This window comes from Thunnus albacares, chromosome 21 (assembly GCF_914725855.1).
Source record: "Thunnus albacares chromosome 21, fThuAlb1.1, whole genome shotgun sequence".
NCBI classification, from domain to species: Eukaryota; Metazoa; Chordata; class Actinopteri; order Scombriformes; family Scombridae; genus Thunnus; species Thunnus albacares.
The window spans coordinates 8,128,462-8,156,437 of NC_058126.1; the positions used below are offsets into that span (position 1 = coordinate 8,128,462).

Sequence of the window (27,976 nt, forward strand, 5' to 3'; positions counted from 1 at the left end):
TTACCTTTACAATTGGCTTTAATGTGAGAAAATACAGGTAAACAACACTGATTTATTTTTTAAAATATTCTATAATTTTAATACAAATATCCACAACAAAGCAATTGTCAAATGAAAAGTATTTATTACTGTAATTACTGTAAAACCAGAGCCTTTAGTTGAAGCTTTATGTGGATAATACTTACATTTCTAATACAAATATTGCCATATCTTGCAAATACTGTGTGTAAGTAATCAAAACAAATACATACAAAAACTGCAGGAGAAAATTTAGAACTGTAAGGGGAGTCATATATTAAGATAATGTTTTGTACATTATTTCTTCAATGTTAATGTAACAAATTGTACTGGCTGGTTTTGATTATTGGGAGTTACAACAAGCCGTAATTCATGCCTATGTGAAAGTGAAAGTACTGTAAAAGTACTTTCATTATGACTCCCTGTTAAACTGTTAACACAAGCCCAGAGGAAAGATGAGGCTGAAAGTAATGATAGTAACACAAGGAATGCTTCTTATTCATCTGATCAGAAAGAAACTTGACTTCAAGAGCTGCATTTTTAAGAGAACTTTAAAAATGATTCTGCGAAGAAAGGAAGTTTGTTCTAAACTAGGTTCTTAAGGCATATATGTGAAATTTAAAGCTGTTCCATGTTAGTTAATAGAAATGATAATCAAAAGCTAGGGAAAACTTTATTTTTGCCAAAAATATGGAACCTCAACAGAGCAGAACCATAAAATGGTATAAAACCTCTGGCATTACTGTTTCACAATGGATGGGTCGTTTCCTCGATATTAATTTTAAAGCACAGAATGAATTCCCACACAGATAAATCAATTAAACATTAAATACCACATATTTTAGCCTCTTTTTCTTATATAAATCTCACACATCACGATGCTCCACTGTGTTCACTGTGGGCAGCATCCTATGCCAGTTCTTTAGACATCGCCCAACCCTAAACCACATGGTCTAGAAAAAAAGTCAGACACTTTTATGGACAACTCTTACATGTCTTTTAGGCTGCTTAACAGTGTTTGCTTGTAACAGCATTTTAACTCTGACCTCATTACCTGGTCACCACGTGCTTCCTTTCCCTCTCTGGTCACCCTGCCTGCCCTGCTGCTACATTCACCTTCTTGGATCTGATGAAATATAAGATACAACTTAGAAATAAAAACTAGTCATACCTAATATTAGCAAGATAATCGCAACTAGCCAGTAGCTCCAGTAAAATAGCCTGATTATATGATGACTAGCGTCACAGCTGATAATAAGACTTTCATTCCATTATTTGACTCATGAGTAGTAGGGCCATAGCAGTAGCATACCTTCTGTTGATAAGAGATTTTTCTCTTTTTGTTGTTGATTGTTGGTTGGTCTTCTGTCTCTCCTCTTTTCATTTTGGATGGTGGCTTCATTTTGTATGCACACAGTGTACAAGCAGCAGCAATAACTTTCACTTTGTTACTGCTGCTGCATAAGAAGACTCGGGGGGATGGATTGGGTGTGACCAAGTTTCCCAATACAGATGTAAGAAGACGAGAAATGAAAGAAATTAAAGCACTGTTAAAGTACTTTCATTATGACTCCCTGTTAAACTCTTAACACAAGCCCAGAGGAAACATGAGGCTGATGTACTGATAGTAACACAAGGAATGATTCTAATTCATCTGATCAGAAAGAAACTTGACTTCAAGAGCGGCATTTTTTAGAGAACCTTAAAAATGATTCTCTGAAGAAAGGAAGTTTGTTCCAAACTGGGTTCTTAAGGTATATATGTGAAAATTTAAAGCTGTTCCAAATGTTAGTTAATAGACATGATAATCAAAAGCTAGGGAAAACTTTGTTTGTGCCAAAAATATGGAACCTCAACAGAGCAGAACCATAAAATGGTCTAAAACCTCTGGCATAACTGTTTCATAATGGATGGCTAGTTGCCTCGATATTAATTTTAAAGCACAGAATGAATTCCCACACAGATAAATCAATTAAACATTAAATACCACATATTTTAGCCTCTTTCTCTTATATAAATCTCTGATGCAGTTTTCTGCACTCCCTCCTACCATCCTTATGACTCCCTGACCCCAGGGTCAGGGCTGGGGTGTGATTTTAATTTTTAGTAATTTACACCAATGTGAAAGTACTGTTATGACTCCCCGTTAAACAGTTCACATAAGCCCAGAGATAAGATAAAGCGGAAAGTACCGAGAGTAACACAAGGAATGATTCTGACAGAAAGACTAAACCTTTTTACAGTAAAGTGAGTGTCTGAAAGTGTTGGAGTTTCCCCGTTGGTTGTTGCTCTCTCAAAATGAATCGGCACTTTGCTTCCTGCTCAGAGCTCTGATGCTCTCAGCTCTGACGCTCTCAGCTCTGGTGTTAAATGCAGAAAAGTTGGTTAAACTCGGCAGAACAAACACTGAGTGCTGCCACCAAAGACAAGCAGTCAAGAAGAAATGTGGTCTTTGTGGAGATTGGACCTCGCAGGGCTCTCCAAAGAAACATACATGAGACTGTGGGAAATGATGACATAGTTCTTTCCTCTGTCCAACCAGAGAAAGAATATGAAACAATTATGTCTACAGTGGCAAAACTATTTGAACTGGGCATCAGTGTGCACTGGCATGAGCTCTACAGGGGTTGCAAGACATTGCCCACAGCTCTTCCAGTCTATCAGTTTGACATCACAAAGAAAGAATTGTGTTTTGAAGCTGTGAGAAAAGGTGATGAATCATCTACTTTTTCTCCCCATATGTTCATATTCAAAATAAAGGGGGAAAACAAAGAGTATGTGTGCAACCTCTCATCAGAGTCTGTACCGTATCTTTGGGAGCATAAAAACAATGGTGTTTCCATTGTGCCAGGCACGCTCTATGTCAAACTAGCTTATGCCTCAGTGATGGCAAGTTTACAGCCAAAGAAGCCTGTCTCCTTACTCCAGCTTGGTGTAACATTTGAGAGTCTGTGTACACTCAGCCCTAACTGTCATCAGTTGAAAGTGACACTTGAAAATGAAGCTTCATTCAAAATACAGTCCTCTGTGGCCACACATGCCTCTGGCACCTATAAGTGTACAGAGGGACAACCATTGTTAGAGGAACCAACCATTTGTCTTGACATGATCTCCCAAAGGTGCAAATTGATTATGAAGAGAAAAGAGATTTACTCCATTCTTTCTCAAGCAGGATTTGAGTATGGCTCTGTCTTCAAGCAGCTTAATGAAGTGAATTCTGGAGATGAATTCAAGGAAGACAACAATTAAGGTACCCAGAGAACTTCTAAAACATCTTCACGACTTTCGTATCAGAATACTGTACGATTTGGTCCATCATCATCATAACATTGATAATCAGAATCAATGACTTCGCATTGGTAAGAACTGATCATGACCTATAGGAGAATGACATTGACAAATAGGCAGATAAAGGTGAGAGTGTTTAAGTTCACATTAATATTATGGGGACTGAATCCTTTGACTGACTTGAATTAAAGAGACGAGCTTTAAAGATTCAAATTTATTGAATATTTATAAAATAATATAACATTTGGTCCAAAATTTACATAAATTATTACAATAATCATGTATCAACAACTATTGTGTATTTAATTTTAAATCTGTGTTTTTACGTTTTTTATCATAAACATGTTGTAGCCTCTAAAAATTAGTAAAACTGCAATACAAATCATTCATTTAAAATTTTTTTGTCTCCACAAAATTGAGTAGAAATAAGTGATGTATGTTTACAAAAATGAAAAAACATGTAAAACGACAATTGTAAGAATGAACCAAAACAATAACCTGAGCCAAATACACACAAAAAACTAAAAAACAGAGATAAACATAGAAAAAAAAACAGGATCAACACGTGGAATTAACACATGAATGCAGTTGTATTGCAAGGGCCATTATCAGCTCACTATTGAATTCACTGTCAAAATCTACAATTACTCCAGCATTTTCTTCTGCTAACCAAGGCTGTTTATATTTCTCTAATATCTACATTTGACATTTTTACAATCTGGTTGAAACATCATTCATGTCCTCATTTGGAAGACACTTTTGGTTATCACAGACATTTTCATCCCCAGCTTCTTCACTCAGGAAAGCTACCACTGTTGATAGCGTGGCATTGGGATCCAACAACATCACCAAAGGCACATTCACACCTCTCCCTTGAAAGATGAGATTTTGCAGAGTCATGGCCTGCATAGAGTCAATGCCTAAGTATGAAAGAAGTGATTCATCTTTCAGCTCACTCATGTCCATGCCAATGGTCTCAGTAAGCAGTGAGACAATATAGTTTTTTGGTGAGACAGACTTGGTTTGTTTAGTTTGAGAATCTGTCTCTTTGGACTTTTGGAAAGCTTCCTCCACTAATGCAGACAGGCGCATGGTCAAGGCCGCATTTTGAGAGAGGATGTTGTATCTGAGATTTCTGAAGTGAAACCTACAAACAGCCTGTTGGGGTTGGTTGAGCATAAGGCATTGCTCCAGACTTTGATGAATCTCAGCCACATCCAACACCATTATCCCTTTTGCCTCCAGAAATTGCTGGATATGCTCCTTGTTCAAGAGGAGCCCAAGGTTCAGAGCTCCCCAGTTGATAGACTGTCCTGGCAACCCGAGTTTGCGCCTATATTGACAGAACATGTCGAGGAATGCATTGGCTGCTGCATAGTTTGTTTGTGATGCATTTCCTAGAAAAGCTGAGATGGAGGAGTAACACACAAAGTAATCTAACTCACAGCATAGTGTTGCATGATGCAAATTAAGTGCACCATTTACTTTGGGTTTGAGAACTTTCTCATAGAGAGATCTGTCAAGGGTCTCAATCAAGCCATCACGCAAGACAACTGCACTGTGAAACACTCCTCTGATTGGACAACCAGGGAAATTCAGGCTGATGACACTGATAACCTTGTGCACATGCTCACAGACAGATATGTCACACTCCATGGTAGTGATGCAGTTTCCACACTGTTTCTCCACATTATGTATCTCTTTTTGCACATCTGGAGTGGGTTCGCTCCTGGAGAGTATGACAATGTACCCACCCCCTCGTTGCGAGATGAACTTGACCGTTTCAAAGCCCAGACCAGAGAGACCACCTGCCACAATGTACACTGCTCTCTTTCGGAAAAGCTGTGTGTTTTTTGGCAGCAGTGGAATGTTAGATAGTGTATTGCTGAGACCTTTTTCTAGAGCCACAACAGCCAGTTTCTTTGAGTTGAAATATGATTCTGGTTCCTCTGAATGAAGGGTCTTGATGCTTTCAGATTTCATATTCTGAAAGGTAAAGCTTTCAAGAGAAAATGTCCTGCTCAAGTTCAAGGACTTGAGCCAGTGATAAATGTGTTGCCTTTGTGCACTCAAGGATCCCCTTTGCAAAATGACTGACATGTGAATTGTCTGCACGTGAACACTTTCCTTTACACTTCGGAACACATCTTGAGCAGGCAAAGACTGCATCTGAGATTCAGAGATGATGACAACATGTTGGACACCAGGAAAGTTGCAGATTTTAGCAATCAGGGATTCATCAAATGGAGGCAGGACAACAAATGCATTCATTTGATTGACATCTACAAAAAAGCCATTGCACTGTGTTCCAACAATCACATTCCAACCGGATTTGTGAGAAGTGAGTGCTAAGACTTTTATCAGAGCAGAGTCGGGCACAGAGGATATGATTCCTAGATGATGTTTGGCTCTAGACAAGGCTCGGTGCAGGATTTCCCATGCTAGCACAAAGTAGGAAACACAGGGTGTTTTTTTAAGGTATGGGAAGCGTTTGGTACTGTAGCACACATCCTCTGGAACTCTGACCTTGCTGGCTGCCACCACAGGGTAACAGCAAGCAACTTGGTCTCCCACTTTCAACTTCCTGACATGTTTTCCAACTGCTGTAATAGTACCACTGAAATCAAGAGAAAGGAGCTTGTGGTTCTGTGATGAGTGTTTGTCCCAGTACAGTGTCTGGCCAAATTTCAGATGTGAGGCACTGACAGGGAAGTAATCTGACGAATGAACACATATCTTAGTGGGCCGAATTTCAACTGATGCATCACTGATTGGCTGGGCCTCCTCGTCGAAATGAATGGCACTCAGTTGAGTTATCTTATGTGCATCAGCTGTCTGAAGGATGTAGGGCTCAGACATGTTAGAGGTAAAACTGCCCCCTGAGTTGTCAATTATTTCAGGTGGGGTATGCACAATGGAAGGTTTCAGAACCAGCCCGTCTTTTACCACCAATTCTGGGTACTTGCTGCAAGGATATGATCTTAGGACATCAGAAAGAGCTGCAATGTCCTTAGCAGAGATAGTGCCTATATCAATCAACTGAAATGAAAGATCTGGTATCTCTGCAGCACATGATCTTGTCATGCCAGTGAGCGCAAAACCTGGATTTATGTATTCTAATGTGATGTCAGATGAACAGTAGGTTACCACTCTGATGGAGTTTGGGAAATTAATTCGCTTGAGCTCAAGGACTATTTGGCGGAAAGTCTCACAGCAGCTCGCCAAATTCTGCAGAACAACATCAGCTTCCAGTGAAGTAAGGTTTTCTTTGCCCCACATAAATAAGACCTCATCAAAGTTTTTCTCAATATCTGTGATATTGAGATTTGCCAGGAGAGCGGGGATCCCATGGCTCAAAATGCCTTTTTCATGTGTGAAGGAAATGTATCTAGACCTTGAGTCCAAATGTTGTTGCAGGCCTTTAGAGATCCCTATATGATCGCAAAAGACCAAGGCCTTAGGAGGGAGAGCGGATGTGATGCCTTCAGAGATGACACCAAAGGCATGATGGTAGAAGTAATCTTTAACCACATGAGAACAACTGCCAAGGTACTTGATTATTACATGTTTAACCTCAACCAACACTCTGCCTTCTTTATCTGCAAAGCAGCCACAGACCTCAAAGTGATCAACACCCACATCCGTTGCTCTCAGATAGACAATCATTTCATCTTTCAAGGGTTCCAACACTGTCAAACTACCTATTTTTGCAGGAAATCCTGGTCTACCAGCAAAAATGTGCTCGACTGTGACTGGTAGAAGCTGCATCAGAAAATCCAGCACAACAGGATGAATGCAGTAGTCATACAATTGAGACAGCAGTTCCTCTGGAACTGTGACAACTGCAAATGCCTCTTTCAGATCTTCCCCATAGTGCACATCCCCCTTATTCTGGAAGACCTCTCCATACTGAAAGCCTCCTTTAGAGAGATACCCATAAAATTCCTCAGAGCTCACTACCGATGTGCATCTTTTGTAGATGGAGCTTAGGGAAATGGACTGCTCCTCAATCAGCCTCTCTTTCTTTGAAACCACTGTGCCTGACGCATACATTACTGATGAGGAGAATACTGTGAAACTAGTTTCTTTCTCTGTTTGTCCTAGTTGCACCTTCATTTCTGGTGAATTTTGGGTCAAAACAAATGGACTGTGAAAATTGACACTGAGCTGTAGTGAGTTGAGGGCCACTTTTGGTTTGGCAATGGCCATGAATGTGGCTAAACCCAACTCAGCATAGAAGGCCCCAGGGATGATGGGTATATCATTGTGTTTGTGCTCTTTCAGGTAGAAAGAAGAATCAGACATTAGATCACAGCTGAAAACATTGCTTTCATTTCCTGTCTGACAGAGGACAGGGTGATTACTTGCTGTGTTTTTCTGTGCTGCTTTGATGATAACATCCCTGTCTGAGCAATCAAACTGATATTGTGGGAAAGGCAGTGGCATGCTCTCATATCCTGTGTAGAATGTGTTCCAATCTACCCAAACACCCAGTTCGAACAGTTTAGAAACAACTGACATTATTGATTCTCGATCTTTCTCTGGCTGCACCGAAGCAAGAACAACTGTGTCATTACCCAGTGATTCCATGATATTTCTCTGTAGGGCTCTTCTTGGCCCTATCTCTACAAAGACTGTATTCTTCTTCCCTTTAGTTGCTGACATCACTGCTTCCTCAAAAGCAACTGGCTCACGGATGTTTCTAGCCCAATATGCGCCTGTGCAGAAATCACCCTGATGTACTTCCTTGCCTGTCACTGTTGAGAACAACTCTGTGTCAAGATCATTGACCTGTAAGGAACCAATTGTCTGCTTGATTTCTGGCAGAATTGGATCCATCATGTGGCTGTGATAAGCAACAGGGACATCCAGTACATGGAGGAACAGATTCTGACTGTTGGCTGTGGTTCTTAGCTTCATATGAAAGCTATCTATTGCATCTGCATCACCTGAGAGGGTGCAGGACTCCGGGCTGTTAAAAGCAGCAAGGCAAACTGTACCAGAGTATTGAGGGAGAAGAGCAGTCACCTCTGATACAGCCATGTTGCTGATCACAAGCATCTTTCCCCCTGTGACTTTTCTCTGGAGAGTGCTGCGGAAATAGATTACCTTCACTGCATCCTCAAGAGACAAGAGGCCAGAGCAGTGGGCGGCTGCAACCTCGCCAACAGAGTGACCCAGTATTGCATCAGGCTTGACACCCCAGTGTCTGAATAAGGTGGTAATGCCAACCTGGATAGCAAAGAGGAGAGGTTGGACAACATCTGGGTTTTTGAAGTCACTACTCTCAAACTCACCCTCAAGTGTGTCCAAGATGTTCAGTGCACTCAGCCTTTGAAAAAAATGTGCAATCTGTTTGATCTTATCTCTGAATACAGGCTCGTGTTTTAGTAGCTGCTTGCACATGCCATGATAATTAACACCATTTCCACAGAGGACAAACACTAACCTTGGATCTGAGTAGGACGGGCTAAAGGTTTTGCTAACAGCAGCACTTAGCTTCTCTTTAAGATCAATTATGGATGAAACCACGATGGCTTTTCTGTATTTGTGTTTAAGGTGGCTCCTCCTGCATGCTGATGTGTACACCAGAGAATCTAAATCAACTTTGCAATCTGCATCTAGCTGTTTAATTGTGTCTTCCATCATCAGAGTGATGGATTTTGGTGAATTTGCCGACATGACAAAATACCTTGCCTGCTTCCTGTCATTCTTTATCTCAATGTGTGACTGTTTGTACTGTTTGACAATTGCATGGGCATTTGTACCCCCAAAACCAAAGTTGTTCACTCCTGCAATTCTTGCACCAGAGGCTTCCCACTTTTCTACTTCCTTTGGAATTTTAATGTTCAGGGCTTTGGCATCTATTCTGGCAGTCTCTTCGGAGTAGAAAACAGAGGGAACAATGGTCTCATGCTTCATCATTAAGAGGACCTTAATGAGTCCTGCCACTCCAGCAGCAGATTCTGTGTGTCCAATATTGCTCTTTACAGAGCCAATTCGCAATGTCTCTGAACCAGGAAGTCTGGCTTTAGCGATGACGTTTGAGATGCTTTCTGCCTCTGTTGGGTCTCCAACTGGGGTCCCAGGCCCATGTGCCTCTATGTACTGGACATTTGTGAGGTCATACTCTGAGTAGATACTTCGCAGCAGCTCTTCTTGTTGTGTCATAGAGGGTTTGGTAATTGGAGTGACTGAGTGACCATCTTGGTTGACAGCTGTTTTGCTGATGATACCCCAGATGTGGTCATGGTCTTGTATGGCCTGTAAAACAACGACAAGACTTAAATGAAACAATGAGAGTATAATATTTATAACATTGAAGAGTATGTAATATTGACAGTCACAGTAACAATGACAGTCTAAATTATGTAGAAAGAAAGAAAAATGTTTTGTAAAGTGTTGCTTGAGAGAAACAGTGCTAACAGGAATGAGTAAGTTGCCTTTTACAGGTACTGTTTAATGTTTAAAAGAGGTATAAAATTGCGTAGTTGTAGCAAGTCAATCAGTTATAAATTGATATTGATCTAATATTTGATATGGTCTGAACAAAGGAAGTTGGAATCGTTTTAATACCCTCTGCATATTCTGACCTTTTTTAGTGGCTTCAGGAGAAGAACGCCACAGCCCTCCCCTCTACCATAGCCATCTGCTCTGCTGGAGAAAGGTTTGCTGGTCCCTTCAGGTGATATCATCTTGGCCTTGCTGAGAGCAACAAACACCCTTGGCTCTATGATGCAGTTGACCCCTCCACACACAGCCATGTCACAATCTCCTGATAGGGGGAACATGTACAGTATTTTGAAATTTCATTTTACAGGATCTGTCATTGTCTTTAATTAGAAATACAGACCTTGTTTAATGGATTGACAGGCAAGATGAAGAGCCACGAGGGATGATGAGCAGGCACAGTCTATAGACAGTGAGGGCCCAGTGAAGTTGAAGACATAGGAGACCCTGTTTGCTGCTATACTCATGGCAAGTCCTGTGCCAGTCCAGTGGTTGATCATACTTGGATGCATGTGTGTTGCATTTGTTTCGTAATCTCTGTTCATTAGGCCTGTAATAAAAACAATATAAAAATAGATGATTCAAAGAAAACAAAAATTGGATTGAAATTTGGTCCAGCAGAAAGTAATTACATTTTTGTCAACTCATTATTAGTAATATTACACGTGACTGTGAATAGCCAGTCTTGCCTTGCGAGGCAGCTGGATTCGCAAGATCACGCAAGAATCCATCTTGTAAGGCTTCAAGTTATGCACTTGGCACTTGTGTCTGATGCACCAGTGGTTCGGACACAAGTGCCAATCAGCAATCAGTGTCCTATGAGGATTCTCACATGACCTTGCAATCTTGTGAATCCAGCTGCCTCTCAAGGTGATAGACCAATCATCAGTCAGATAGTTCATCCAATCACCTGCCAAGTATTTTTTTAAAGTTCCTGCCCTTTTCCAAACAGTTTCCAAGGACGACTTCTCAGATGGTCCTGTGTAACAAGCCATCTGGTGTGTGAGGTTATAGCCAGTCACTGGAAAAATGTTTTTGCTATCTTACCAAAAAATACTCCTGTCCTGGTCCCACTGGCCTTCTCCATAGGAATTCCAGCATTTTCTAAAGCCCTGTAGACACACTGAAGGAGCTGTTTTTGTTGAGGATCCATTTGTTCCACTTCACTGTCACTGATGCCGAAGAACTTGTGGTCAAATTCATTGAAACTGAAAACAAAAACAAAAATCATTAGATCAAATGTAATGTAACAGAAATAGATCATAATGTACACCAGTATGATTAAATCAAGTGCTGATCACAGCAAATGTGAGATTCTCCAGAGCTGAATTTTTGCTGTGCAGTAATTCGTCATTTTTGATGAAATCACTTCTATAAGCAGTTTTAAAACATATTTTCATATATTGCCATTGTCACTTGTACATTCTTAGTGTCAATGTGTTAGGGTTAAAGACCATACCCATCAATGAGAGCAGCCTTGGCTGTGCAGGATTTACCCGCTTTATTTTCGTCAGGGTCATACCAGCTGGCTAAGTCAAATCTCTCTTTGGGAACTGGCACAGAACAGTTTCTCCCATTCACCAGAACCTTCCAGAAATTGTCAAGTCCTTCTCCTGTTTGAAAGATATACACAGTAGTTATAGACTCCACCAAGATACTAAGAATAATTAAATACTATAAAGCATTTAGTATCTGTATGTACAGTATGTGTTTGTATTCAACATTTTGTCATTCTGTGATTCCCCTGATTTGCAAACACTAAGTTATGGTGAAAGAGGGTATAGGTTATATTATGAAATGTAAGTTACCAACACTTACTTAATTTGAATAAAATAACACCATGACACATCTTTTTTATTTATTTAGAAGTACCAGGAATTAATTTAAATAACCCAGACTGTCAGGTTGAGATAAGAGGTTTATCCCAAGTGAAGTTCAAGCAATATCTTCTTGTCTGGTAATTTCAGAGGTAAAATGTTGAAATAATGCAGTTCTGTCTTTTCTTCTTAAGTTTCTTGTCCAGTTAATTTAGTCTTAGTTTTCAAGTGTCTTAGTATACATTGTGAGAAATATGTCAATTGTAAATTTGTCAGTAAAATATTAAGAAATACAACAAAACAAACAAAACAAAACTATAAAACTAAGTTCCCAAATTTAAATGCCTTACCGCCTGGAAAATTACATCCGATGCCCACCACTGCAATGCCGTCCTCAGCTTCCTCCATCCTGCCTGAACATGACTGAAGAAGAAAATCAAAAATCTTTACTGCACCATGAAGTCAACATCACTCTTGCTCTTTGGCAACATCACATCTGTCTTCAGCATCCTTTAAAACTTAGTAATTAGTCCAGTTTTGTCATGCACCAGTGCATCCTTACATCCATACTGTTTGCCTTTTCCCTCAGTGATGGTATCACTGCTGGACTTGCAGTTGGTTCTTATAGCCAGCTTCTTTTGGTTATTAAACATTAATGACTGATTGTATGTGTGGCCATGGAGATGAAGGACTTCAGTGCACACATTTATGGCGCTTGCAAATGATTAGACCAGGTTTAATGAGTAAATCAATACGTTATCCAACAATGGGGTGACTCTAGGTATTGTTTTTTTGAAGCTTATCACTGTTATACCATAACTAACGACCAATTAATCAAGGAAATCAAGTTCTTTATATTCTTGTTGGTAACATTTTAAAAATATTCTTATTTCATTAATTAAAAACATAATCATTTGTCACCTTAATTTAAATCAAGGGCATAGATTTGGTTTTATCTTTGGTAAGGACATGTTTTAATCAGTTTAAGTACAACACCATATAAGACCAAAATGATGATAGATTTTCACAATATCTGTTAAAATAAATATTAAACCAACTAATTTAATGGCTGTAAACCATTTTCAAACCTCACCTAAGACTGTATAGCCTACCTCTGTCCTTCCTTCAGTTTGTTGATTTGGGTGACACAACTCAAGAGTTTCATGACAGAGCCACAGCAATGCTCAAACCTATCTTTGAATCAGAAAAAAATCTTCTACATGTGTTACTTTTCATTCAGCTCCTGAATATATGGCTATATTTCACTATGACATCAGAACTCACCCACCTGTGTGTCTCTGTGCTGCTCAGGCTGCTGCTGTCTGTCAAAACAAAATGAAGTCTGACCTTCACAAACAAATCAGATGCACAAGCGGAGGCTAATTTACTTTCTAAATAATGTTCATGTCTTAATGACACATATAGACTACAATAACTCTGCTCTTGATCTACTCATGGAAAAGGAGAAAGGTGGCATTAAATAGGAAGTATTTCTCCCACTAATTTCAAAGAAGATTAATGTTGGGATTGATAACAGAACATTTGCTAAATGCAGGTGTTGCTGAGACTTTGGTCCTTAAAAAAAGGACCTTAATTTGCTTTGGGATTGGAACAGGCTATATTTCTGCAGGGAGGAGAACTGACCTACATGTATTGGAAAAGCTCTTTGTATAACCTTTCTACTACAGATTTCTTACTTGACATTCACTCTGAAAGCACAACAAACACGCACAAACCTCACATGACCTTAATTCGCTTTGGGAGGCTGTTTTTTTTACCTACAATGATAGATAAGTTGCTCAATAAAACGACGCATCTGAGCAACAACCGCAAATTAGCTAACATCAGCAACACAATTAGCAACACCTAACACCTAAAGTTTAAATATAACATGAACTTACTGTTAGTTTTGTAAAGTGAAGTCATTATCAATGTGTAATACTGAAGTTGAGGGTTGCCAGATCATCAAGTGGAGTATCCTTGATATCCATCTTTTCTACTCTTTATCATAATGACCCACTTTTTGCAGAAAACACACAAACCTGCATAGATCTTATACTGTTAACATTATGAGTAGTTAAAAGAAGAAAAATACTGGTTGGGGCAATTCAACAATGTCCATACCCAAATCTACACCCATGCTTTAAGTAGTAGTTATTGTTCAGAAATAGGCCAAGTATTTATGAGTTTATGTTACTGATACTCCAACACATTATATAATGTATACGACACATGTTAAGTAAGAGTGTGACCTTAATTTATATTCCATTAGATTTAGGTTTATGTTTTGATTAGATATATTGAGGTCAAAGTAGATGTTGACAGATGCACTTAAACAAACCCTTAATAACGCAGCAGAACAACCTTGAATGGAGGCTTTTAAATAGCAATCAATCATCTTCGGATGTCTTTACAACATCCAATAGACCATCTACATACTTCAGCTGTCATACAGTGGAATGCTGGTCATAAATGACAATGTATGCAAAGGTTCCTTTGGATACACTATGCAACTAATAATCATTAAATCATCCTCAGAACAAACATTCTCAAAGTTTATAAAAATCTTTTCGACAGACTTGTAATGCACCTAAATTGCTGTGTTTGCTTTAATTTCTACTGTGACATTTCAGCTTTTAACTATTAACTGTATGTCAAATCAGTGATTTCTCTAATGTTGATCCAAATAGCCTCTGATTTTAAGGTAAGTTTGTCAGTTGGAGTTTCAATGAATGCTGTGTAAAATAGTCTCAGAAATCTTGGTTGGAGTTACTTTGTTAACTTCACCCACCACAGTGGCGTATATATTAGCATTAGACTACAGGTCAGGCCCTCTCTAAAGACAGGCTCAATGACGGGTTAGCATGACAGAAGTTTCCCTTAAATATCAAAGATCCCTGTGAAAAAAAGATAAATATTAGAGGGACATCTTATTCCTAAGAGACACTGGAGGATCTAGCAAGAGACACTATTTTTCCTTTAAAATGTGACCTCAAATGATTTCAGTCCCCTGCTAAAAACATGACAAGAAACCTTGTCTCACACCCAAAAAAAACTATTAATTAAATAACTCCAAATGCATTTCTAATTTTAAACCATATATAACTGATAACTACATTTTAAAAAAAAAATCACATTTAGGTAACTTTCTTGACTGTTTGGATTTGTGTATTTGTGTCCTTGCCAGAGCATTTATGTCCTCTCTGAAAAGGTTCTTGAGGCACATATGTGACAATTTAAAGCTATTACACGTTAGTTAATAGACATGAAAATCAAAAGCTAGGGAAAACTTTGTTCGTGCCAAAAATATGGAACCTCAACAGAACAGAACCAAAAAAAAAAAACTGGTTTAAAACCTCTGGAACAACTGTTTCACAATAAATGGCTAGTTGCATCAACATTCATTTTAAAGCATAGAATGAATTCCCACACAGATAATCTATCAATTAAACATTAAATGTCACATTTTCAGCCTCTCTTTTTTATAAATCTCTAATACAGTTTTCTGCACTCCTTCAAGCCACTTGAGTGACAGAAGAGGACAGAAAGACTGAACATTTTCACAGCACAGATGAGCAACTTGGCTACCGACAGCAGATATCAAACCTAATTTGTTTAGAGAACAGATACATTGATATATCACAATGAAAATCCCTGAAATGATAATACTGCTTCGTCATGTTGTTGCGCTAGCTTCTCACTCACACTGAACCACCTCCTTTCAAGTGTAAATAAGTGTATTAAATGTATTTGGTCAAAAAAAAAAAAAAAAGTGTCTCCATAAAAAAATATTTGTATCTGCAAGCAGGGACGAAAGCAAATTGATGGAGTGTAAGATTGGCTTTAATGTAAGAAAATACAGATAAACAACATCTATTTCTTTTTTTAAGTATTCCATGATTTTAATACAAATATCCACAACAAAACAATACAAATATATTCTAATACAAATATTGCCATATTGTGCAAATATATATATAGAATATATATATAGAACTGTATGCAAAGTTATATATTAAGATAATGTTTTGTATATTATTTCTTGGCAGGCAGTGTTAGTGTGATAAATTGTCATGAAACAATATATATATATATATATATATATATATATATATATATATATATATATATATATATATATATATATATATATATATATATATATATATATATATATATATATATATATATATATATATATATATATATATATATGGTAGCAGATAGTAAATGAACACAGCAGACAGTAAATTGAAAGACATTATTTCCAATCCTGATTGCTTCATTCCCACGTGACCGAGAGCATCTGACAGCTCAGCTCCCACAACTTCTGCGCCAGGTCATCGTTTTTGCCCGCCGCTGAGCAGTCAGCGGGGGCACAGTCGCTGCAGGAAGAAAAGATTTACTAGATGAACAACTTGAAATCTGGATTTACTTCAACACTTCAAATGCTGCACCACACTGATACACTACCACACTAGTTGACCGCTGTATCTCCTAATTTAACTACTTTACTGATAACTGCTGCACTTTACTGCTTATCATATTGTTAATAAAAGGGTATGTACAATTGAGGCTACTTGGCTGACTGTTTTCTTCCCTCTCACTTATTCATATTTATTTATTGTGTTTTTCCTCCTGATTTTGCTGTCTTATTATTGATGTAATTATTTTATTATTGCTATTTTCTGAACTGGGACCTGAGTAGCTAATTTGATACTTGAAAAAGTTATTACGCTTAAAGGGACACTCCAGCAATTTAGTATTTCTCCTGCATAAAGTTGGGGGAATTGAGAGACACAAATTCAGAAGAAAATGGTCAAAAATCAGTGCAGCAGACATCATGACGTCTTTTGTTAAGACACTCTGATGCCTGGTGTTCACCTACAGTAGGTCATTCAAACACACTGTAACCGAGTTAAACACGTGTGTCAGAAAAAACGCAAGTCAGATAAGCCTGATGACATCCAAATGGTTGTACGACTGTTTACACAGGCCGAGTAGGACTCATCATGGTGAGTAAACTGAACATGAGGTGTTAAATTGGTGGGTTGCCCCCTTAATATTCACTTCATATTATATTTTAAGTAATAACTTATTTGTATTTGTTTTAAATTATAATACAGTTTCCTGATGTTTTGTTCTACTACTGTTTATTGTGTGCATATAGCACAGAAAAATGTATCCTCATTTTTATAGATATGTGCTCTTCTGTTTGTCATTTGTGCCCTTTTTTATGATTTTACTTTTGAATTTAAGCTGTACATTTTCTTTACTCCCTTTTGTTTTCTAAGGAATAGATTTACAAGAAAAAAATGACACATAAAAGTGTAATATACATAGTTTTTAGTTGAGTTTCCAACTGTAATATGTCCTGTGAGGCACATTTCTTGGTTTTTAGATTCTTAAAATAACCAAATATAAGGAAACATCTTCAAAAATGTTCATATTATGTGTTTATGTTAAAAAAAACAAATACTGGATGACTTATTGTTTTAAAACTCAGCCTAAAAAATCCAGTATCCGTTGGGCCCAACTTTTAGTCGCTATTTCACGTTCTAAGCATTGAGCTTAATTTTCTCATGAAAGGCAGAGGTGAACGTCACATTTTATTATCTATTTATCTGTACTATTAACTTGTTAGCTACAGTAGCTAATACTGTCTATTCAGCTGAAAATCCATGAAAATACATTTTGTCTACAAGCCAACTAACATATCCTGTAAAAGCCTTATTACTTCGACATCATTTTGTGAGAGGACTGTATGTTAATCTGCATATAAAAACCTGTTATTACTGTACCTGTAGTATCCACCGCTCTCCTTCTCCAGTGTGGGTTCCACAGCGCAGTAAATTGTTGTCTGGGCTCCCTGAACGGAGGTTTTGGTGAACGGACTGACCATCTTCATGACAAACTGTTGTGGGCCACTCAGATGACGCCATAAATCTGTCTGGACAACTCCGGGATGGAGAGAGTACGTCGTCACTCCTGTGCCTGAAAGACATGTGAACACCTGATTAACATTACTGTACAAAAAAAAAAACTGAAACACTGAAGGAAATGATCAAAATGCATTAAAATGGCTGAGATAAGGGTATATTTACACACCTTCTAGTCGTTTAGCCAATGAGCGGGTGAAGAGAACATTGGCTAGCTTGCTCTGCGAGTAGGCTCCCTTCTTGTCGTAACTCTTCTCGCTGTTAATGTCCTCCAGATTGATGGAGCCCCAGGCGTGAGCCATAGACGACACAGTTACAATCCTGGCTGGCGCCGATCTTTTAATCAGGTCAATTAACAAATGTGTCAACAGGAAGTGACCTAGAGGACAAGGAACAGAAACAGAAACAGTATAGAATATGCAAAGGAAAGTTGTAGCTGAATTTGGCTACATCTCAGACTTGTTAAAGGTTTTTATATCCAGACTCTACACAAAGATAAACAGCTGCACTAAAATGGCAAACTGGCTAAATTAAATGTTTTACTACATCCTCAGTTATTCAGAGATTTACAACTGTATTAAAAATGTGACATACTTAAATTAACAGTATTTTTACAGCTGTTATAGCTCAGACTGTCACACTCTTCCACAGCTGTGAAACAATGCTCGTATTAAAATGAATTACGGCAGAATATATTGTTGCTCTGCTATCATTGACAAAAAATACATGTCAGTCTTTCCCAAAAGAGCTCTTGCAACAGCCAGATATTCTAGAAAATCCTATATTAGACAACATATATTTGTTATTTCTTGTCTCTGTTGTAGAGAAACTGTATACAGGCCAATTTAGTTGCATTTATAATTGCACCTGCTGTTTAGTGAAGCTCATGAGTGGTTGTTTTTACATGCACGTAAAGTAATAGATCTTTGGTTAAACAGACCCACCATAGTTGTCATGACAAATTTCATCTTATAAAAAGGAAAAGAGATGCTGTAACTGCTCTGATTAAAAGATTATCTGACAGAAAAGTGTATTTGAGCTCAGTTTCCTATAGTTAGCTAGAAGCTAGGTGCAACTCTAATGGCATGATGACAAATCAGATAAGAAAAAGACTTTATATCTGACTGAATCAGGTATAACAGCACACGCACAAGCACAGAAACCTTTATTAAGGCTTTAAAATGCTTGAGCTGATTGACCTGAGAGACTGGAATAGAAAAAGTACCGTATTGATTAATTTGAAATATTTAGTTCAGCACACTGTTTCCAGTAATATAAAGAGATCATAAATGTTTCTCAATTCTTATATTTTCTCTGTCCCTGTAATAAAATGCACTACTTTGACTAAAATACTAAATTATAGTGTGTTCAAAAAGGTTTACCTTGAAGTATATGAGACTTTTAAACAGGTGTCTAGGTTGTTGTTGTGATGTTCAAAAAGCAGAAGTGTTATGACATCCGAGCCTTTTGTACATGTTTATGTGACCCAAATTACAGATGAGGAAGCTGCTGCAGTCTAACTTTGACACTGTGACCTATAAACTTCGGCATGGAGGAAATGTTTTGACAGAGGTGTGAAGAAAGAAAGAAAGAAAGAAAGAATTTGGAAAAATAAGAGGCTCTGTTAAGTCTTCTTTTATCAGTTGCATATTTTTACAGTACGTTTACTTTTTCACTCAGTTTCAGTTATTTTAATACAGTACATTGAGGAATTAACATTTTGAAATGTATACACATGTTGTGTCTTTATATGGAGTTCATCATGTAAAGAGGTTGTTCTGGGGGAAGCACCATTATTCATTGCAGTATCAAGTTGTGTAACGGCTATTTTTGCAGTGTATGTGTATATTTGATGGCTTTTGTGTGATGTCTGAAGGCAAAGTTTGGTTTAGATGTAAGATTACACGGTTTTGAACATGGTTTTCAACAAATGTGTCTTAGCAATCGAGAAAAACTGTGAAACAAGCAGTGAAATATTATATATATTAAAAGTTCTGTAGCCTGGAAGTTGTCAGACAAATTACAGATGAGGAAGCTGCTACAGTCTAACTTTGACACTGTGACCTACCAATTTTTAAAAGCCAAAGGATCTCAGTCCTAAATAAATAAGTATTAAGGGCTATATACATGTGAGTGTGAAAGGATTTTAAGTAAAAAAAGTCCTTTTACAGTGAGACATAAGTAATAAAGGCCCTAAGTTTACATATGGATATATCCTTTAGGCAAGTTAATGACCCTTAATGGCTCATTAAGTACAAGTGAATTAAGATAGAAGAAACCTTGGAGCTACTGTAATCTACTGACAAGTCTAACATGACAGAAAATCCAAACTATCAGTCACTAATGCAGAGAGCACATTTCTAGCACTTTCATTTACCTTTTATTTTACATGAAATGGATAATAATTTGGGTGTCAAATAAGAAAGAATTTGGAAAAATAAGAGGCTCTGTTAAGTCAAGGAACATCCATCCCTGACTCACACAGTTCAGGAGTCCTTTCCTCATCACACAGTTCAGAAACTTGTTTTATTTACCCATGTGATTGACGCCGATCTGCATCTCAAAACCATCTGCCGTTTTCCCGTACGGACACACCATCACACCGGCGTTGTTGATGAGGATGTTGAGTTTCGGCTCGTCTGCACAAAAGAACACCAACAAATCAAAATAATGTATCCAACTAAGGCTGCAACTAATGATTATTTTCATTGTTGATTAAACTAATGATTATTTTCTTGATTAATTATTTGTGTGGTCTGTAAAATGTCAGTAAATTGTGAAAAAAGCCCATTACAAGTTCCCAGTTTTGTCCGAAAAACAGTCCCAAACCCAAAGATAATCGGTTTATGATGGTAGAAAGGGTTTAACCTGAAAATATTCACATTTTGGAGGCTGGAACCTGTGAACTTTTGCCAATTTCGCTTTAAAGATTGCTTAAATGATTATTTGATTAATCGATTATCGTTGCTGATTAATTTTCTGTCAATTGACTAATCCATTAATCAACTAATCATTGCAGCTCTATGGCCAACTAATCCCTTAATGCGTAGTTTTCTAAGGAACAAATGTAGTTTCTTTAAGCTTGTGAAAGCATGTGTGACAGCAACTTTATTTCATCATTCCAGCCAGGTACCTTTATTGATGGCTTCTGCAAATTCCCTTATTGACTTGCTATCTGCCAAGTCAAGTTTCATGCAAACAACATTCTCGTTGCCTGAGTTTTGGATGACTTCTTTCACAGCTTCCTGTGCTTTCTCCATGTCCCTGCATGCCATGATGATCTTTGCCCCTAAACAGAAATACAAACAATAGTAAAACATAACGGCATAAGCAATGTCTGTATAAACATACTGGATATGTGTGTGCACACACGCTTGAAGTATGCAAGTGATACATGAGAGAAGAGCTCCCCCTCATGACATGACAGTGTACATCACTGTATTTCAAGGCAGAAAGTTTCAACATGGACAAAAGAGAATGGGGCCAATAATCATTAAACATATTAGAAAACATGACAAGCTCACCTCTTAAAGGCAAATACTACTTAAAAACAACAATTCAATTAAAACTGTCTTTGTTTTTCTAGAGGTTATAAACTTGAACTTCAGATTTTCAAACTCTAATCATCATCTTATTGTGCGGCGCCTGCATGGAAGATTAATACTTTGTATGTCCTTTAATAATAAAATATTGTCACCTGATTACATCATCACTACAATCAGTACAGTTTCTCTGCGGTTCAGCTTAAAAAGAGATTAAAAGAATTCAAAATGCATTTACTTGTTTTTCCTACATGTCAAAAGTCACATAGTAAACGTCCACAGAAAGTTAACTAAGAAATATGGAGAAAATGTGACTGGAACTGCATTTTCTCTGGAGTTAATCATTTTTTGGAGCAAACAAGTAATTGAATAATCAAAAATTAACTTAATCAATAATGAAATAATTGTTGCTTGTAGGCCTAATCAAATCTTTAGTCAGAATCTTGGTATTATTTACTTATTCTGTGATTTGATATCTCTTGATATCACTTATAATTTTGCCAGTTTTAGACTGTGATGTATTTAGTCAAAGTTCTTGTACTGCTGCATTGTGCTAAGACATAAATTTAACAAATTTGACTCTTTTTTTTTTTTTTAAATAGAAGAATTTTTATTTATTTATTTATTTATTTATTTTTTAAATTGTATAAGACTTGATATTTCTCCATGTGAGTTACTGCAAAAAGTATCATTTTGGTTTCAGTACATAAACATAGATATTGTTATTGTATGATACTCAGTCCAAGGTGGAACTGTTACAGCTTTTCTCGATCACTTACTCACTATAACTGGACCTGTTAACTAAACACCTCAAACCATGATGCCATCTACCAAAAGACAGACTCATTTCTCAAAACTATAAATACTAATTCCCCTGTTTTCACTCATGTGCTCATTTAGAAAGCACTGACATTCGATATCATTAACTCAAGTCATCACAGCTTGAATCCAATTAACACACAACTCCCCAGGTGGAAACACTAAGAGCCAAAATTGTTCACACACCAATCAAAACCTCAGGATAGATAACAGGGCCGTGAGTCAGTTCACTTGTTTTGGAACGATGGATCCAAAAAAACCTGAAGCAGAATAATGTGATTTATTTCTGGAGTTCATCATGTAAAGAGGTTGTTCTGGGGGAAGCACCATTATTCATTGCAGTATCAGGTTGTGTAACGGCTATTTTGCACTGTATGTGTATATTTGATGGCTTTTGTGTGATGTCTGAAGGCAAAGTTTGGTTTAGATGTAAGATTATATGGTTTTGAACATGGTTTTCAACAAATGCCTCTTAGCTATCAAGAAAAACAGTAAAAGAAGCAGTAAAATATAATATATATTAAAAGTTCTGTAGCCTGGAAGTTGTCAGACAACTATTTGATTTTTCTGCTTGTAACATTTTCTCGTTAAAGTTCTTTGTACTGCTGTTATCTGTGGATCTACATGTCAACATTTCCTCACAGACTAACAATAGTGGGCTGAGTTTCTTAAGACTCTTGGGTAATGAAGCAGCGACACACTGACACACATGATGCAAGTAACCGTGACAAAGCAAAAAAAAAATGCTGCTTTCTTCAAAACTGATGTGATGGTTACAATTTCAGACTAACCTCTCTTTGCCAGATCTATGGCTGTTTCTTTTCCAATACCGGTGTTGGCCCCAGTGATGACAACAGTTTTGTCATCCAATCTTTGATCGGAGGACCACGCCGCCCGGAAGAAATTCCTAAGATATTGAGAAATCACTGTAACTGCCTCAACTGGAAACATGGGTGTGATATGACAAAACAAACTGATTTACAACAAAAAAAAGTCTGCTAGTCTGCTCTCAAGTACGACAAAAGAAAAGGTTTATCCGTTAACTTGTTAGTAAGCTTATTATCTGTCAAAATTAAGCTTAACGTACAGTTTACCTCTTGGGCACAACAACAAACAAACTGAATAAGTTTTAGCAGTTGTAATGCTAGTATTTAAAGAATATTTAATGAGTCCTCACCTTATAGCCTGCATCTCGCTTCACTGTTGCCGTCAGGTTTGCTGCGGTAATGCTTGAAAATCCGAAAACAAACCTCTTATCTCAAATACAACAGTTCCTGAAACACACAGGCTTCATAGACAGCGTCAGTGTATTAAAAGTGGCGATGCGGAAGTGTCATTAATGAGTAATATTTGACAGACTGTGATTTCAGCCAATCAGCCAGCAGGTTTATGGACCTCGGACAACTGTGATTGGTTGTAGTGGAAGTTTGGGTCCGCCCTCGCTGGTGTGTGCATTAGATTATGAATACAGGTTGCGCCGGACGGGTGGGGAGTCCACCTGCAACAGGTTGGTTAAGATCAAAGGTGAGTAAAAGAGAGTATATAATCTTATTTAATACATTTAATTAATAAAATATAACACATAGCATAACAAAAAGACTAAAAAGAAGGCAAAACATAGATAATTACTAAAAAATTCATAATTTAAATCCCATCTCTGGCATTTTATATTGATAATAATAAACAAATAGTGATGCCGTTTAATTTGATCGATAATTTAATACTTATCACCTAATGGGCCTGACAACAATTAACAATACAGTATTAGTGCATATAATACATATAAAACACCTACAGTATTATCTACTTTATGGTAAAAAAAAAAAAAACCCAACAAAAACAAACAAAACAAACAAACAAACAAACAAAAAACACTTTCATATGAAATCTATTGCTGTTATTACATTTTCATCTTTTAAAAAAAATTCTCATGTACATTTCAAATAGTTTGTACTGTTTATATTTCCTCTGTCTTATTATTGGCTTCTGTAAAGCCATTGGAATTGCACTAACCTTTACGAAAGGTGCTATAAAAATATAATTGGATTGACTGATTGGTTGATTTTACAGTAAAATGATTAAAATGACAATAAGTCCTTTTAAAAAACAAACCTCCAAAACAAAACAAACAAATAAAATCCCCCCAAAAAACAAAGAAACAAGAAAAAACTACCAACAAAAGCAGGAAAACCTTTCAAGTTGGGCAATGTGTAAATAAAACAGACCAAGACATTTAAAAGAAAGTGTAATTACTAACATCTCAACTCTGACATATTTAAATAAAAATGAAGAAATAACATTGAAGTCTGTCCCATATTATTTGACTGTAAATAGACCTATAACACATACCTGAAGTATTTCAAAATACTTGATTACTACCATGTATTAGTGCATATTTTTAAAATATTTGGCATATGATCCAATTAACAGCATATTATGAGCATAATAATGAGATTGTACCCCATATATATTTATATATTTTAAATAAACAAACAAAAGCAAGAAAATCCCCATTTCTCTCTACACATTGATGTATCACTCTGCAACATTTCAAACTCTCTCCAGCAGGTGGCAGCCTATGACCATCATCTACCATCATGAACCTGCAGAGGGGTTTGACACCAGTCCTGCTTGACTGTGTTATGTCTATAGACAGATTAACAGGTTGGTATTTGGGTAAATCTTGTCCTTGGCTGGGACCTCGCTCTGCTGGTAAACGATTTACAGAAAACAAAAAAATCACATAATCACCCATCATGCCTCTCCAGAGTTCACTAAATCAGCATGAATGGTTCATTCATACGTTACAGACATTATTATGGCAAACAGTTGAATTACACTGTGCAGAAAAGGTCATTAGAACAGGAAACAGATCCACTCATCAGCTGATTGTACGTTGACAAACATTTCCTTCCCTTTTTCTCTGGTATACCACTCAGCAAAAGGAGTGTATGTGTGTGCATGTATACAGGAGGAGATAAAAGTCAAGAGTAATGAATAAGAAGATGAGTTTGTTCATGTGAATGAAGGACATTAGAAAACAGCCAGAAGGAGTCAAAAACAACTTCCTGTGCACTTATCCTTGCTGTATGCCCCCCCTCACCCTCCACCTCCTCTCTTTAACTTCCTTTCCGACATTGATGTGAGCAACAAGTGGTGGCACGTGAGACAGGAAGTGGTTCTAAGTAGCAGATCTTTGCATATACTGTATAACAACATGACTTATAGTGGGTCGCCTCACAATAAATCATGATAAATCACCTTATGTGACAGCAACTCTGTTGTTCAACAAGTAACCAAATGACACAATGAGCCACGTCATTCAAGTGAAATATGAATATCTGTGTCTGTATGATCTTTATTTGTATTATTTTGTTTTTATTTAGATTTTGTACCGTGACAAAACAATCTGTCTGCTTATGTGTTTATTATTTGCATGTCGTCATTTTTCTCTTATGTTTGCTATTGTTGATGGGCTACTGTTTTCTCATTAGTGGCCAACAACATCAGACATAACAGTTTACCTAATGTATTGCTGGCGCCGCGCTAGCAGCTTCCCAGAAGCCAAAGACAATGGAGAAGCAAGAGGATGCACTGAGTAGACTCTGAGAACAATCCATTAGCTATAATGGGACTATTAACATTTCTATGCCAGGTGAAGAGCAAGAGGATGCAGGTTTTTATTTTTATACAGAGAGGGGGGGGGGGGGGAAACAAACAAGAAGCGAGAGATGACGGAGAACATGACTGAGCAGGATGAACAGCGGTTGCAGTATGACTTAATAGACCTGATGCTTTTAAAGATAAACATCTGCGAAGGAAATTACTGTAAGAAAAAACCACTATCTCACTCTGCTGTCATATACCTCTTAATATTAGAGATGTTATTAACCTGCAGGTAGCATTTTAGAGATTCATCATTAATATTTTCATGTCGAACTTAATATCAGAACAATAATAACAATAAGTTAATGAAAATAGTAAGCTACATTTCCTCTACACTTAATTACAAAGTTAGTTTAGAATGATAAAAAATAAGGAAACAATAGTAAAAAACTAAAATAAAACATATAAAAGTAAAAGATAGAAACAGACAAGACCCCCCTCTGACATATAGAGACATAAAAATAGTTTTTGAATAAAGATTTGTGTCTGATGTGGTTATGGACCTTGTTAAAAATACTTAAAATGATATCTATAGATGTATGCAAAATATGTCTCCTTTTAAAAGTTTAACTGCTGGACACAACATGTCTCCTGCAGCACGGAAAAGTCCATCCCAGTGTACGTGCACCGGAAGCTTCAAGTTTCCACGTCTAGTCTAGAAGCAACTGGCTCCCAGATTAGTTGTGATGTCACAAAATCACCTCCTACGTTCACATCTGAAATTCAGATTTAAGGAGAAGAAACAGAGAAACTTTCCCACTTCAGCACATATATATCATTCTGCACAGTGAAGCTCAAACATCCAACTGAAGTAAAAAAAAAAAATCCAACGTTGTGATAATTTGAATAACAGCTTGAGAAAAGCCTTGTCATAAAAAGGAGAGATTTTCTTAAGTCTGATATTTTTAGGCTGGGAGTTGCACAAAAACTCAAACATAGTAATTTTGAGAATGACTATGTTCTCCTTGCCCTTTAACACAGGCCACTGGATTAAAGCTGGCAGAACAAGCAGCTCTGATGTTTACATTAACAATATCTTTCCAAGGTCACATCCCTCACTGCCTCCCCTGACACACACACACATACACACACACGCAGGCGGCCAGTAGTCTGGGTTATACAGTACAGCTCTCATCTTCAAAACCTCAAATTATTTGAAGCTGTGGGGGAGGATAAGCATATCCCAGTGTCCCCACCTGTACTGGTTCATCCTTTCCATCATTCATATTCTGTTTAGTCTGGCTCTTTTTGTCAGTGTTTGCGTCTGCGCTCCCCGCCACGCCTCTGTATTTGGTTTCTCACCATCTTAGCCTCTCTCACCTCTTTGAGCAGTTACATAACACATAAACGCTGCCATTCATTTGCTCAGACCGTTCCTCTCTGCTGATCCAAATCTCCGACCAGTAATGGTTTTTTTCAACTGCTCTACCATTTCCCCGAGATACCAATCTATACCTTCATAATTACAGTTTTTTTTTTTTTTTTTTTTACAGTGGTCTTGTTATACACCAGATGACAGACGCCTTCATCTCACCCCTGCACTGTTGACTGAAACACACTGTAGCATTTAACGTTGCCACACCAGTTCCCTGTAATGAGGCTCAAACCTTTTTCTCACCGGTTTTCTTTTTCTCTGGACTGCAAGGTCATTTTAAGGTTGTCCTTTAAATTGTTGAAGTATTTCCTCCCTCATTTATCTAAATTATCAACATGTTTGTGAGGGGGGAAAAAAAAACACAAGGTTTATGTTATACAACACCGTCTCCCTATGGGAACAAATCTGCTTTTTTGGTATTTACGTGCAGGTTCTGGTGACCCTATGCAGCTCCCATTTCATGATTAAGTTTCACACAAAGAGATTGTATAATTCATCTTCTTGTAATAAATCTGCATTCTTTAATATTATTAATTCTACAACATCTGCAATCTAGAAAGATCAGCTAAATTAAATGCAGAGTACAAGAAAAGGCGCTGGTTTAAAAGTTTCAGACTAGTTTTTAAGACCTCAGTTTTTACCACATCCGGTATAAAAAATGACATTTACTGTGACTTTGCACAATTACAACACAATACTTTCTCACTTACATCTCATGGTAGTTAGCCGCAGAGATTGTTTTTGGCTCTGTTTGCACAGGTTTTGAAACATTTATTCTGGCCAATAAAACAGTGGTAAATGGAAAAAAATCTGCAACATCATTTCACGTAAGCAATGTCCTGGTTGCTTTGAATAAGCCACAAAGCTTACTGTGAACAGTTTCCATTGGGACTATTTATTCAGTGGAAAGTAGTTCCAATTGGCTCTATTTGCAGAGGTTTTGAGACATTTATTTCTGCCAATAAAACAGTGGTAAATGGAAAAAAATCTGCAACATCATTT

At 37.3% G+C, this 27,976-nt stretch overlaps 2 protein-coding genes across 4 annotated transcripts; both read right to left on the reverse strand.

Moving 5' to 3' along the window:
- Positions 1-191: 191 nt before the first annotated feature.
- Positions 192-23,291, reverse strand: rdh12l (retinol dehydrogenase 12, like). 3 transcript variants are annotated; one of them, XR_006399859.1, is made up of 9 exons: positions 23,111-23,291; positions 22,725-22,840; positions 20,706-20,861; positions 20,107-20,211; positions 17,742-17,951; positions 17,435-17,627; positions 15,849-16,018; positions 15,623-15,728; positions 192-268 (listed from the first exon to the last, which is right to left on the reverse strand). XR_006399859.1 is itself a non-coding variant. In XM_044340195.1 (7 exons), exons 1-7 carry the CDS (start codon positions 23,122-23,124, stop codon positions 15,916-15,918), a joined length of 897 nt encoding a protein of 298 aa, XP_044196130.1. In that variant the 5' UTR covers positions 23,125-23,291; the 3' UTR covers positions 15,835-15,915. The 3 variants fall into 3 exon arrangements, 2 of the variants coding, with proteins under 2 accessions (XP_044196130.1, XP_044196131.1); XM_044340195.1 differs by lacking the exons at positions 192-268; positions 15,623-15,728 and having other exon boundaries at positions 15,835-16,018; XM_044340196.1 differs by lacking the exons at positions 192-268; positions 15,623-15,728; positions 22,725-22,840; positions 23,111-23,291 and adding an exon at positions 21,894-21,977 and having other exon boundaries at positions 15,835-16,018.
- Positions 3,822-12,041, reverse strand: LOC122972841 (highly reducing polyketide synthase cm3B-like). The gene is made up of 6 exons (XM_044340197.1): positions 11,984-12,041; positions 11,276-11,429; positions 10,864-11,024; positions 10,160-10,366; positions 9,900-10,081; positions 3,822-9,570 (listed from the first exon to the last, which is right to left on the reverse strand). The coding sequence occupies exons 1-6, from the start codon at positions 12,039-12,041 to the stop codon at positions 4,018-4,020; spliced, it is 6,315 nt and encodes a 2,104-aa protein (XP_044196132.1). The 3' UTR covers positions 3,822-4,017.
- Positions 23,292-27,976: the final 4,685 nt, after the last annotated feature.

Excerpts from the sequence above, each read along its gene's own strand:
- LOC122972841 (XM_044340197.1), bottom strand. The coding sequence starts at position 12,041 with ATGGAGGAAGCTGAGGACGGCATTGCAGTGGTGGGCATCGGATGTAAT. Across the intron at positions 10,367-10,863 it reads CAGGACAGGAGTATTTTTTG|GCCTAATGAACAGAGATTAC; the intron begins GTAAGATAGCAA and ends TTTTTATTACAG. Across the intron at positions 10,082-10,159 it reads CTGTCAATCCATTAAACAAG|GAGATTGTGACATGGCTGTG; the intron begins GTCTGTATTTCT and ends TCCCCCTATCAG.
- rdh12l (XM_044340195.1), bottom strand. Across the intron at positions 20,862-22,724 it reads CATAGATCTGGCAAAGAGAG|GGGCAAAGATCATCATGGCA; the intron begins GTTAGTCTGAAA and ends ATTTCTGTTTAG. Across the intron at positions 17,628-17,741 it reads ATTGGCTAAACGACTAGAAG|GCACAGGAGTGACGACGTAC; the intron begins GTGTGTAAATAT and ends CATGTCTTTCAG.